Source organism: Nematolebias whitei, chromosome 6, assembly GCF_014905685.2.
Source record: "Nematolebias whitei isolate Nwh7 chromosome 6, NemWhi1, whole genome shotgun sequence".
Taxonomy (NCBI): domain Eukaryota; kingdom Metazoa; phylum Chordata; class Actinopteri; order Cyprinodontiformes; family Rivulidae; genus Nematolebias; species Nematolebias whitei.
In genome coordinates this window covers 13,547,724-13,561,260 of record NC_056503.1, presented here as the reverse complement: position 1 = coordinate 13,561,260, position 13,537 = coordinate 13,547,724, and the positions used below count along the sequence as shown (strand labels likewise).

Below are 13,537 nucleotides of genomic sequence, written 5' to 3'. Positions count from 1 at the left end.
ACACACACACACACACACACACACACACACACACACACACACACACAATACATTCACAACTTCATTTTAAAGGTCAAGTGTACATTATAGACATTAGGTTCAGTGTCATTTCTGTGTTTTGGTGATAAATCGAGAAAATGTTGACATGTAGCATTCCCATTAGCATGCTTTTATTATTCTGTATTGTTATTTTAGAAAATTTTCAGCATGGCTGCATGACTTGGCACACGTTGATAACGTAATAAACACGTATCCTGTAAATGTAACCAATTATCTCCTTGTTTAAAACAAAACATCCATGTTGATTTCTCACAGAAATCTGGAGGTTTACTCATCGCCTGGCCTTGAGTTTTAAATGGCGGGTCTCGCTGAGTGTTCCCGTCCTATACTGCATGTGAGGAAGAAGCTGGGTAAAGAATTTCAGTAATAGTTGATTAGATGCATGGAGAATGAGTAGGATGAAAAGTTCTGTGAAAGGTAACACTAGTCAATAATTTAGCAGTCTGGGCTCATATTCCACTATAGGATCTGGCTTCACCTTGTGTATAATAATGTTTTAGTAACTGGGAAACATTAGAGCATATTCCCAAGAACTTTGTCCCCAGTCACAGCTGCAATTACAAATAAATGGGTTTCACACTATCGTAGTTGTTGACATGGCGGGCATTAAAATTTAAACATTTATACTTCGATGCCAGCCACCATTTTAACAAGCTTTGTCTTCAAATAACTAGAAAAGTGGCCCAAATGTGTAGTTTCATTACTCCCTCCTTTTCATTTTCAGTGCTGTCTCAACCTGTTCAGGGTAGCAGGTTCTGGATCTTATCTCCAGCAGTCAGCAGGGAGGCGGGGTACACCCTGGACAGTCCGCCGGTTCATCACAGAGCCACATAGACACAACCACACCTCACTCCTAATATCAATGTAGTACTGCTACATCATTTTAACATGCATGCTTTTGGACTGTGGGAGGAAACGGGATACACTGGAGCCAAGCCTCCATGCACAAGGAGAACATGCAAACTTAACACAGAAAGAAGGTTTGTAAGCTCAATCATCCAGGTAGATGAAGACAAAAAAAAGGTTAAATCATGTCATCTGGACCAGTTTGTTTAAGTGAGAAAGGTTTCGCCTCCCATCTGAAAGACTTTGTCAGTCTACGGCCTGCCAACCAGATCTGTCCCATAGGTAGTTTTCATTGCTGTGTTTTAAGCCAACCTCCTGTGGAATCTCACAAGTAGACTTTTAACATGTACAAACAGGGCCCACCCGTCCAAAACTATCAATCTTCATGAATCATCAAATGTTTTAGGCCAGATGGCTAACTTGCCAACTTCAGGGACTGGTTCAGGTTAGGTTTATTTGTCATGCGCAAAATCAACACAAGGTCAACATTGCAATGAAATGCTTAGGATGAGAAGAACTGCCTCGACTCGCCAAACAAAACAAGAAGAAGAAATCAAGCAGCAAAAATACTAAAAAAAATACTACCAACATACTAAAAAAACAAGGTGCCAAAGTTGAAAAAGAAATACATCTACAGTGTGATTCTGTTAGCAGTGAGGTTCTTTCAACATGATGGTTCTGTTCTGTTAACGACTTGGTCTTGTTAGCAGGTCTGGTCAGCATCTGTAATAAGGACCGCAGCAGCTGCCCTCATAGACCGCAGTCCAGAACTGGGTCCGGCAGACAGAGACCATCCAAGGTTTCTCCACAGAGCTGAACGTGTCCGTAGAGTTGGGTCAGTGCAAGCAGATAGAAGACAGATGGAAGACAGTGTTAGTAGCGTTAGCAACGTTATTAGCATTAGCAGGCCCTGCTAGCAGCTTGATGATAATAACGAGCGCAGCAGCTGCCCTCCCAGACTGTCCTCCAGAACCGGGTTAAGATTCTTGGGACTCACTTTATTTGGCCTGTTTCAAAGCAGACATTTTGACTTGGGCACAGATGTATTTGAAGGCTGCAATACATTTAAATGAAATCCTGCTTGTAAACATTTTTTACATAACAACCAGCGTGAACAGCAGAAGTGCAATGCTTCCTTGTTAATACACGTGCGCTTTCCCTACTCGTTCAAGTCCATGTCTGCTGTGAAACAAGCCTGTCACTTTAAAATGGCAACAGCAGTTTAGTTCATATTACTGTTTTGTTCTCGTTTTTTAATGTTTAAAGGACTAAAGTGAGCAGAAGCTGAACAATGTCCCACTCGTTTTACAAATAAAGGAAGACACTAAATTCTGTAAAATTTCTGAACCGGTGCAATGACATTTACACTAGTAGCTTTTAAACATTTGAGTACTTGTAAAGAATTTGTCAGAGGCCACTAAAATAATACTCAACCTTGGAATAAATAAAACTGTCTGCGTCATTTGTGTGTCAATAAATGGACTACCGTGTAATTATTCTATATCATTCTTTGCCACAGAAAACTCTGGTGTACAGTCTTTTGATTTAGCATTTATTTTAAGGTTCATTGTGCTAAAGATTCTTATATTTATTTTTGCCCCACCTTGTGTGCAAACGGCATAGACTGTGCAGTAAATAGCAAACATCTACTTGTTTAGATAAAGGCTTCTGGAGACGGTTAGTTTCTTTTTGTTACGTAAATGGTGTAGACATCATAATGTACAAGTATTATTCTTGCATGCTAAAAGTTCATTTTGTTTTGAAAGTTTGTCTGGAAGGCAGGTGGTAACCCTGCAGCTAGATCAGAATAGTTTCCTTCCAGGAAAAATACCAATGAGTTCAACAAGACTCCAAAAAAGATGCAAGGCTTTTGTATTTTGGGGGTTTCAAGCATGAGCCGAGACCTTCTGATGATTATTAGCTTAGTCTTTGTGTTGTATGGGTGTCAAAGCATCTCTATAAAGGAAGAGTACACAATCCTTTATAGTACTGGCAGCCAGAGTTTAGTTAGTGTAACTTTAGACAGTATTTCATCAGTTCCTTTGTTCTTCTTTGTTGTTTCCTTGTCATGTTTCTGTCAGGATTGTTTCAGGGATTTCTCTCTGTAATATCGCCTCCCTATCTTCAGCTACACAATCCATCAGCCACTCAGCTTTCAAGTTTATTCAGATGAGGTTCTCATTTGTTCCCCCCTGCCCAAAAAATAAAAAATATAAATTGAAACCTCTGTTTTATTTCTTTGCTCACAGACGAGGACTGAATCCGCCCCACAGAGTCAAGTCCATCTCCATGACGACCTTTATGCAACAGGAAATCGAGTTCTTACAGAAACATGGCAATGAGGTAGGAATTATTTTTGCTTCATCCCATAACAGATTTGGTTATAACATTCAAAGTTAACTTTATTTCTGCTGTGGCATTTTTTATTTATTTATTATTATTATTATTTTATGTACACACCTAAAATTCCTTTGGAACTTTTCTGTGAACTAAATGTTGTCAAGTAACTGGCCAGATTGTCACATTTCTAACTAGATTGCAAAGTACTTACAAGAAATACACATGCATTGTAAAATTAAGTCACTCTTGAGAAATGCTTGTCTTTCAAGCTCACACCCATCCATCATAATGTTAAAGGCTTGGCTTAAATATGCAGAAGAACCAAAATCCATTAAGTCCATCATCATACAAGAGGCAAACATTAATGTATAGGGTATAGAATGGTGCAGTGCCACTGGGGAAGGACGGTCTAATTAAAGCTGTAGCAAATGGCCAAGTAGGCAGCCATGCAGGAGACTCAAGGTTGGAATTGTTGCTCTCATCCTGCAGGGCTGCTTTCTAAATATGTCTACTGTAAGCTTTTTTTTAATGTTTCCATTATTAGCAGTTGAGTTCAGAAACACAACTCGTACAAGAGCTATTCTGACTGTCGCACTGCCAATACCATTCTTTAACACCTCTAACCACACATAGGATTGTTGTATACAAGGGGGCCAGGCATCCTTAAAAAGCGGAGGCGTTCATGATCATCTGGTTGTAGAAAATTTTTCAGTCAAAATGTTTTTTTCTGCTTTAATCCCTGGGAAAATTTAATTTTAGATACATTTTTTTTTGTGGAACTTTTTCGACAGGCTTTAACCTCGAGTCACGCTCAGGCTTCTTTCTCACGTTCTGAACTTGTTTTCTTTTATACTGTGATGGTTCAAACCAACGGTGATTGAGGCGATTGAGGCTACTTTCTACCAGCTGCTGATGTATATGTTTGCTAGCTAGCTATTCTGTGACTAAATCATGTGTTGGCGCAAATGCATCAACAGTTGGCTGGATGATGGTTTTGTGCATGAAGCCAAAACTGGAGATTAAAACACAATTGATCTTCATACCATGAATGTATTCAGTAATGCCTTTTTTATTGGATGTTTCCAACTAAATAACTGCACTTGTACATACAGCTATTGAACCAGATAGCTCTGAATATCACTTGACGGTCAACAAACAGACTAAAACTAAACTTGAATGTGTCTCATTGAGTGACACACATGCTGTGCTGGGTTTTAATGCAGACGATCCAGCCATCGCCAATATTTATAGGTTTTTCTGTCTTAAATTTCATTCAAGGTGACATTATAAAGGTCTTAGAAAGTGTGAAATTTGACTTGCTTAAACCTGCAGGTACCCTGTGCATATTTTAATTCCATCACATCAGACCAGGAAACCTTTTCTGATTATGTTAAAAATTTCAAATCATCGGTGTGTCTTCATATCTATAATTTATGGCTTCATCCTTTTTTATCTTCCTCATGTCATTTAAACACTTTTAACAATTTAAAGACCAGTGACGGCTGCTAATGTCCTGTAAGACTTGGTGTCCTATAAAAATCATCAAACAAGTATGAATATCATTAAACGTTTTTTTTATGTATTTCAGGTATGTAAACAGATTTGGCTTAGTCTTTATGATGACAGAACCTCATCAGTACCAGACTTCAGAGAACCACAAAAGGTCAAAGAGTTCCTTCAAGACAAATATGAGAAGAAGCGATGGTGAGTTTGTTTTACACGTGTCCATTGCCTAGAACTAGACTCTTCAGAGCAGTGTGCAGACATGTTGCTTTCCTTTCCGTTTTTCCTCTCTCGGGCTTGGAATGTCTCAAAGGCAGCTCGTAGCTCTTAGCCCCCAGCAAGCCACCAAATTATCCTCTTTCAATGTAGGTCATTGTGTTTAAGCTGCTTTATATGCACAATACAATGACTTTATATATACATATGTTTTCTTTAGTTGATATGTGTTTGCTGTGGAAGTTTTAGTACAAACACAAGAAAGTGAGTGAATTGTTTAAATTGGATTAACACAATAAAGAATGATAATTACACATTAAGTTTAGTTTTTTGCTGGTAAACATTAAAATTGAAATGCATCTTTAAGACAAGCTGTTTTTCGAGATGATTACATATTCATCTAGTTAATTTACCTTATTATGAAGGTGCTATTTTTTGTCATTTTCTAGTGTAGTGTCTGAAGGCTGCCCAGAAGGAGAAAGTGTTGCATGCCTTAGCATGTCTCTTGCTGCAGACAAGCATCACAATTCACTCAAACCATAGTCCCTAGTGTGCAGTAATTTTGTTATTAGTAGTGCTGCTCTCTTGGACGTTTTATTTTTTCTTAATGACTGGAAATAATCAAACGGCTGCCCTTTTAATAAACGTGCTGTGTTGTTTCAGTATTGCACTTGTGTTTTTAAAACCTAATAATTTCATGCTGTTATGCCCTTACCTTTTTTACCCATTTCTTTAAAGCATATTTTAGCTAGTTAAAGAACTAGACTTTGGATTTTAATATGTTTGATCATGTACATTTTCATTTCATGAGAAGTTCTTTTGATAGTTTATTTTTTTATTTTATTTAACACATGAATCATTTTCCAGGTATGTACCTCCTGAACAAGCCAAGGTAGTGGCATCAGTCCATGCATCCATCTCTGGCTCCTCAAACAGCAGCACTAACAGCACCCCAGAGGTTAGACCCCTCAAAACCCTGCTGGGGGACTCTGCCCCGACACTGCACCTCAGCAAGAGTACCCCACCAAATCAGGTGAATACTTTTTAAACACACATCTGGAATTTTGAATTAGTGACAGACTTGATATTTTTTTAAACAAGAAAGTAACTCAAACTAGAGAAATTGCATTTCCTGCAAAAATGTAGTGTGAATGTTTATTGCTGAATAACTTGCTGAAAAATGGCTGAAGTTAGCTAAAAAACATGCTGAAATGTAGCTGAAATGAGGAATAAGCCTAAATTAGCAGAAAGCAGAAAGAACTTTGCTGAATTAGGTTTAAATAAGCAGAAATGACCACAAAAAATAGGAAATTTGCTAAAAAAAAAAAGAAAAGAAAAAAAGCTGAAATTAGTGTAAAAACAGCCTAAATAGGCAAACGCTAAAAAGTAGCTGAAAAGGCAGAAAGAAGCTTAAACTAGCAGAGAAAAGCTGAAAGGAGCATAATAAGCTGAAATTAGCAGAAAGAAGTTAATTCGGCTGAAAGTTGTAGAAATTACAACGAAAAACTTGAATTTATCTGAAAACAGCTGAAATTAGCTAAAAAATGCTAAAAATGTAGCTGAAAATGTAGAACACGCTTAAATTAGCAGAAGAAAGCAAAAAGAACACGTTTGCCTACTTAGGCTGAAAGAAACAGAAATGAGCACAAAAATGTGGAAATTATCTGAAAAAAGCTGAAATTAGCTAAAACTGCTGAAAAGTAGATAAAAAAGCAGAAAGAAGCTTAAATTGTTAGAAGGAAGTGGAGAGAGCACATTTTTGCTGAATTAGGCTGAAAAAAGTTTTAATGAGCACAAAAAAATGGGGAATTAGCTGAAAATGCAAGAATTAGCATAAAACAGATAAATAGTAGCTGAAATAGCAGAAAAAGCTGCAATTTGTAGAAATAAGCTTAAAGGAGCATAACAAACTGAAATTAGCAGAAAGAAGTTAGAAAAAGCTTAAAAATGTAGTTAGCAGAAATAATCTGAAAAGAGCACAAAACAACTGAAATTAGCTGAAAAAAAATGTTTAAATTTGCACAAGGAAGCTGAACCAGAACAAAATGTGCGCCAAAAGGTTCACAATAGTGTAAATACAAAACCATTCACACAATCAAGTTAACTTTCAGCATCTAATTATGGGTTTTTGGTCAGTTTCAGAACAGTCAAAACATTATAACATATCGCATTAAACAGACTTGCTCTCATTTCTTGGTTTGTATTCTCACCCAAGGACTTCTAGATCTGATGGACATATAAATAACTACTAAGTCAACATAGCATCATGACTCGTTTGGAGCATCTAAACTTAGGACGCCATGAATATCATCATCAGCTGAAAGGTGGCAGGCTGCATTATCTTGAGTTTCTGATGGTAGATACTGATACTTTTTGAAGATTCAGCCATGAGCAGCTTTATGGATTCTCAGTAAATATTTATTGTTGTTGCAATTTTTGCCAAAATATGTTCATATGAATTTCTTGCTAAAATGAAACCCTTTTTTACTTTTTATCTATGAACACACACCGTCATAGAAGATCTATATTCATATATTATTGTCCAACATGTTCAGTCTAGGGTTTGATTAAAATGTCACATTTTAAAAAGCAACTTTCCATAGGCTCATTCTGTTTTTATTTTTATTTTCTCTATCCAGAGATCTACTAGTTGGACAAAAATATCTCAATTAACAAAAATGTCCTAATTTCTTAAAAGTAAAACCTATTAAAAAAAAAAAGAAGAAGCAGATTAGCTATCAGTAGGGGTATGCTGATATATCATTTGCAGATTTACAGCAAATTAATCTTAAATTAATAAATGGAACATCAAGTAAATGCAGCGTTTCCCCTATCATTATCTGAGGAGGGGGCCCTGCCACCCCAACAGCATTGCCTCCCCCCATCAAGGTCATGTGTTGGCAAGCCATCGATTCACTGCGGCGGAGAGGATAGCAAAGCGATACATCGTCACCCCTCCCCCCACCTTCCTGACATCTCCGGGACCTTTGTTAATTAAGTAATTAAGATTGTATTAAATGTTAGTGCATCCATAGCATCATCATTGATGTACAGACACATCCAACTTGTACACGTAAATAAGCTTGCGCTAACAGAAGTGCACACAGCCTGTTTGAGTGTCTCTCGGTGTGACTTGTACTTTATAATAATGACTTTTTATAACAGTGACTTTATACTGTGCAAAGGAGTACCTCTGCTATACTTTTCAAAATAAAATCCCTTTGAATATAACAGTTATATAAAGGCAGAATCACCCTTTTAGTCTCAAGTTTTTGGAGCTTTATCACAGTAATCACATTATGAAGGTTGTTGTGGTGAAAAATCCCATCCATCCATCCATCCATCCATCCATCCATCCATCCATTATCTTTACCCGCTTATTCCTTTTTGGGTCACGGGGGTCACTGGTGCCCATGTCCAGCAATCACTGTGCGAGGGGTGGGGTGTGAAAAATCCCACTTGATGGATTTTCTTGCTGCTAGAACTACTTAAATGTTATAACCTGCATGATTGGTAATACCAAAGGGCAGGGCTTAATTTGTAAATTGATCAATGCCGAAACGCAAATGGGAGGGTGGGGGGGGGGGGCATTGGGGGTAAGTGGAGGGAGCTTCTGGGTTCTCCTCCCCCTTAAATATTTGAATAAAATAAATGCTATGTCCTGCATTTTGGTGTAGCTTATTTTAACGAGTTGTTGAACATTTACATACATTTGTAAACACTTGATTCAACAACTATTTAAAGCGCAACAACAAGTTGTGTGTGAATAGAGCAGCTCCCATTCTGTCAAGCAGCCCCCCCCCCCCCCCCCCCCCCCCCCACACACACACACTTCATTTTTCTGAGTCGAACTCTTCTCGGCTGATTTCATTCCTGCGCCTTGTTGCTCCTGCTGCCCCAATCTCCATTGCGACTGCCTTCTCGATTGTCCAACTAAGGACAATCCATCCATCCATTTAATGAAAGTAAACTGGACTGACTTTTGGACATTTTGATCGCTGTTATTTTGACAAATTAGCGCCGTTGTTTTGATACTTGATTAATGTGAATAATACACACCGAACATTTCTCTCGTATTTTTTTTTACTGTAGCTAAGCGTTTTTATTTATTATGTCTGAAATGTATGCGTGCGTTCACATCAGCAGTTGTGCGCGCTCAAAGCTGTCTAGAGACGCTGCTTTTCGTAAGGTATGTCAAGCCAAGTGGCCCATTAATAGCCACTTTTACCACATGTCTGGCTATTAATTGGCCACTTGGTTTGCCATATAAAGGAAGACACTTCATCCCCGTGGAACATGCCGTCTGCCTCTCTGCTGAGCAGGGGCATGTGCGCGAGCTGGTGCGCCTGCTGCAGCCGTAATCTCCACTCCACAGACTGGGCAACGTCTCCTCTCTTTATATATTTAATAAATAATCAAAATAAAAATGCGCATTGACTTTGGACCTTTAGGGGCAGAGATTTGAGTTGTCGGATCCGAGCAAACAATCGCTGGAACACACCCAGTCAAAATGAGTTGGTTCTCAGATCTATATCCGGCAGGATCCGGCTCAAATAAAGCATTGCCAAAGGGTAACTACAAACAAATCAATAGACCCAATGCAAGAATGTAGTCAATACAATAGTCCCTCGCTACTTTGCAGTTCGTTTTTCACGGACTTGCTGTATCGCAGTTTTTCAAAATAAGATTGTACATGACTCACAATTGGCTGAATGGATGAGCTGCACGATCGGCATGACATTTTTATTTAAAATAAATTATTTAAAAGTATTTAGCACCTGCTGCACCTGTGTGCAGCCCATACTGCAGAAGAAACTTCCTCCTGTAGCTCCTCCTTCCTCCTCTGCCAATCTCTGTTCTGCAGCGGAGAAGTGGGCGTGGCCGAGAGCGCAGAGTGTAAGCGTGGCAGAGAGCTGAAATCATGACATTCTGTGCTCTTTTTTTTAGAGCGTTTAGAGTTTAGAAACATTGTTTAGAATATTGCAAGAGTGTGGGAAGGGTTTAAAACGGGGGGGGAGGGGGGGGGGAGAATATATACAAAAATAAACTTCTACTAGTATTCCTACTTTGCGGTTTTTCACTTATCGTGGGGCTTCAGGGTACGGATCCCCCACGAAAAACGAGGGACTACTGTAATTGTTTCAATAAAAAATGTTTCAATCCACTCAAAGCAAAAACAAACAGAAGAAATGTGTTTTTTATATCAAGAGACTCAGAAAATGTTCTCTGAGAAGCCCTGAAGTGATAAAAGCTGCAGATTTTCTAAATGAATCTTCCAAGTTATAAAACTTTTTATTTTAAATTAATTTAAATCTACTGTTAATTTTATTCACATATAATTTGTTGAATAACATAAATTATTATACATAAACATTAGTTTATAAATACTTACGAGGGAGAGTGTAAATGTTTATAGTTTTCTTTCCAAGGGTCTGCTGTCGTCTCTGTTAGTGTCTGAATAAAGGTTGATTTGGGACTTGAGTTTTAAATAGACGCATATCGATGGTAACCAACACACGACTGCACTTGTTCATGTTTTTCTCTTATCTCCACCAGTCTCCAGTTGTCAGCCGTGGACAAACCCATCCGCAGCAATTCCACGACAAGAAGTTCGACCTCCTCAGTGACTTGGGTGGAGACATCTTTGCCGCCCCGCCTTCCAATGTGAACGCAGCTGCCGGCTCCACTTTTGCTAACTTTGCACATTTCAACAGCCACACAAGTAAGAGACCAGCAAACACCTGAACTAAATATATTATAAATACTGAACAGTGGCTTGCTTGAACAAAAGTCAGCAAACGATTATTACAATCTAAACTGAGTAAATATGGAATCGATGCGAGTTGAACTTTTCCACACGTGAACGCTTTACTGGCAAATTCTGGCAGATGTGGCACGATTACACGTGGTGAAAATCATCCTTCACTTCAGGTTACAAACATTTAAATCGCATAAAGAATAAAATATTCAAAATGTATTCTTATTAGGGTTGTTTTCTGTTCTCATTTCCAGTTTTATTGCAGTTTTAAGAAAATCATTGGTTGTAGAAAACTGAATGGGTTATATTGTAACAGTCACATAAACTCCCTGCAACTTTTCTGTTCATGTGTTTTTACGTGAATCCCATTATATTTTATCTGAAGTGTAGTAAACTTGCATGCAAGATGCCTAAATGAGGCTATAATGTCATCAGCACCAACTTGCCATTGAATTTAAATATTAGTTAATTATTATCTTGTTCATCCGCATGCATGGTTCTTTCACTTGTTTGTCCTGAAAGTCAGAAGTTGAACACAGTTGCAGATAACTCTGTAAACTGGAGGGACCGATGCAACTCATTTTTATTGTCAAGTCCTTGGAAGGGAGTCAAAAAAACAGAATGAACTAAAACAAATGGAGAAAAAAAATGGACAAAAGATTCAAAGTGAGCCTCCAAAGGACAACTTTTATTCAAGTAATTTCTCTTTGGTTACATTTGAACCACTGCTGGAGGTTTCTTACATGAAGGAGTTTTTCCTTTTCGCTGTCGCCGTCGTACTCGCTCAAGATGAGGGTTCTGCGATGAAGAAGCAGTCTGCTCCTCAGATAAATAGTGTTAACTTGTTTTTGTATATGAATGTTTCTGTTCAGTGCCCTGACATGACTTCTGTTGTGACTTGGTGCTATATAAATAAACTGAACTGAATATGTCACACGCACAAAAGTTAGATAATGGCTGACCAGTAGATGTAAATGAATGTAAAACCAGTTATTTATCTGTCAGAAACCATCTCTACTGCTATATTCCTTAATGTGTTTTTTGGTTTTAGAAGCTAATGTTAGCAAGTTGATCATTCCTTTGTTGCTGTTTTCAACATTTAAAAAGCTTTACACAACGGACAGACATTGTTCTTTAGAAAACTGAAGAATAAAAAATAAACCTCTGAACGCCCTAATTATATCCTGCTAACTCACGGTTTTGTATAACATCTTCACCAATTCTTTAAACAAAATTGGTAAGAGTGCCAGCATAGCCAGTAGCAACATTTCGAAGAAGTTATTCTAGTGTTTCAAGGTGTTGACTGTCTTTACTTAACGAAGGACTCTTGTGGCAAATTACTGAACTAAAAAAACTTTGCTAAATGTGAGTGATCACACAGATCCATGCTTGCAAAACCCATGCATACATGATAAATTAGCCTAAGATGCAGACATATCTCCATGGTTACTAACTTCTGTAACGTAAAGCTATTGGTGTATTTGAGGGAAATGAGTGGACATTATCCTCCACAGGAAGCACAGGAAGCAAAGGGCAATTAAGCAACTGAGTGGCTTCTGCACATTTCCACAAAGAAAACTTGAGTACAGACTTTCACGTCCAAGATTATAAATGCATATTTAGTAGTACTAGGCCTGTTGCGATAAACAATAAATCAATAAATTGCATGATAAATTAAAACCATTTATCGACTTTTTTCGTTTCTTCATTTCTCTCTTTCTACTGAAGACACTGGATGACAAAAGGCTCCACTCCGGTGCTCTTCACTGACCCCTCACTTTCTATTTCCTCTTTAAAATCTGTTTTAACCATCCAAAATCGTGTTTTTGGATCCTTAAAAGCAGCTAAGCTGAGAAGCTAAGCTACGAGCTAAGCTAACAGGCCGACCTTGGGGAAAAACCTCCGTCTTGTCGAAGCTCTAAAATTCACGTTTGAAACCTGTGACTTTGTGTAAAAAGTTTCTCCCTGCAAAAAAGAAGCTGAGAACTTGTTTACTGATTTTTTTTTTTTTAATTAAAAGCTTTATTTGAAAAATGCTATGCTAAAGAGCTCAAACCACACCGAGCGTCTGCCATTTTGAGAACGGAAAAAAAGAAGGCGAGACAGCCCATGTCAAGGGGCCTCCCTCTCATTTTTCTTAGAGACACGCTGCTCGCTCCCTCACCATCCATCCTTCGGTTCAAACAGTCTTCTACTGCCATCGATAAAAGATACTACACGCAAAACAAATTAACCAACATTTCTTCTTAAATTTGACAATAGTTATTAATTATTGTCAAATTTCAAACAATATTATCATTTATCGCAATAATTTCTGGGACAGTTAATCGCCCAGCAACATTTGTTATCGTGACAGGCCTAAGTAATAGCAGATGCAGCTTTTAAAAAACCTCTAGGTAAAGGGTGAATGTTGCACTATCCAGTTTGTTCCTTTTTCCTAGTGACACTACTCATACCTCACAGTCCATTGTATTTGTTTATAAAGTTACCCATTTCATCTGGATGTCATGTGTAAAATCATTCATGCACTCTTTCTCCTCACTGTTTTGTTGCTCATCTGTCTGTCTGAACGTCACCTCTTCACCACTCCCAGTGCCACAGAACACCAGTGCAGGGGCAGACTTTGCTCATTTTGATGCATTTGGGAATGGTTCTGAGTCGACGGGTGGTTTCCCCTCTTCACCCCAAGCTGCATTTCAGCCCCCAAATACAGGTAGAGCAAATCTATTTAATGGATCGATCTCACATTCAGACACTAACAGAAAGAAGTTGACTTGTATGTCAAGTAACACAACTTGGTGATTTTTTTTTTTT

The 13,537-nt window shown here is 38.2% G+C and overlaps 1 protein-coding gene across 1 annotated transcript in view; it reads left to right on the top strand.

Moving 5' to 3' along the window:
- The window catches only part of LOC119410521 (arf-GAP domain and FG repeat-containing protein 1), a 31,830-nt gene that overhangs the window by 8,072 nt on the left and 10,221 nt on the right, over positions 1-13,537 (top strand). Inside the window, exons 2-6 of the mRNA XM_037677402.1 lie at positions 3,156-3,249; positions 4,835-4,950; positions 5,833-5,998; positions 10,522-10,687; positions 13,317-13,436. Coding sequence (XP_037533330.1) covers positions 3,156-3,249; positions 4,835-4,950; positions 5,833-5,998; positions 10,522-10,687; positions 13,317-13,436 — 662 coding nt within the window. The remainder of the gene's footprint in view (positions 1-3,155; positions 3,250-4,834; positions 4,951-5,832; positions 5,999-10,521; positions 10,688-13,316; positions 13,437-13,537) is intronic.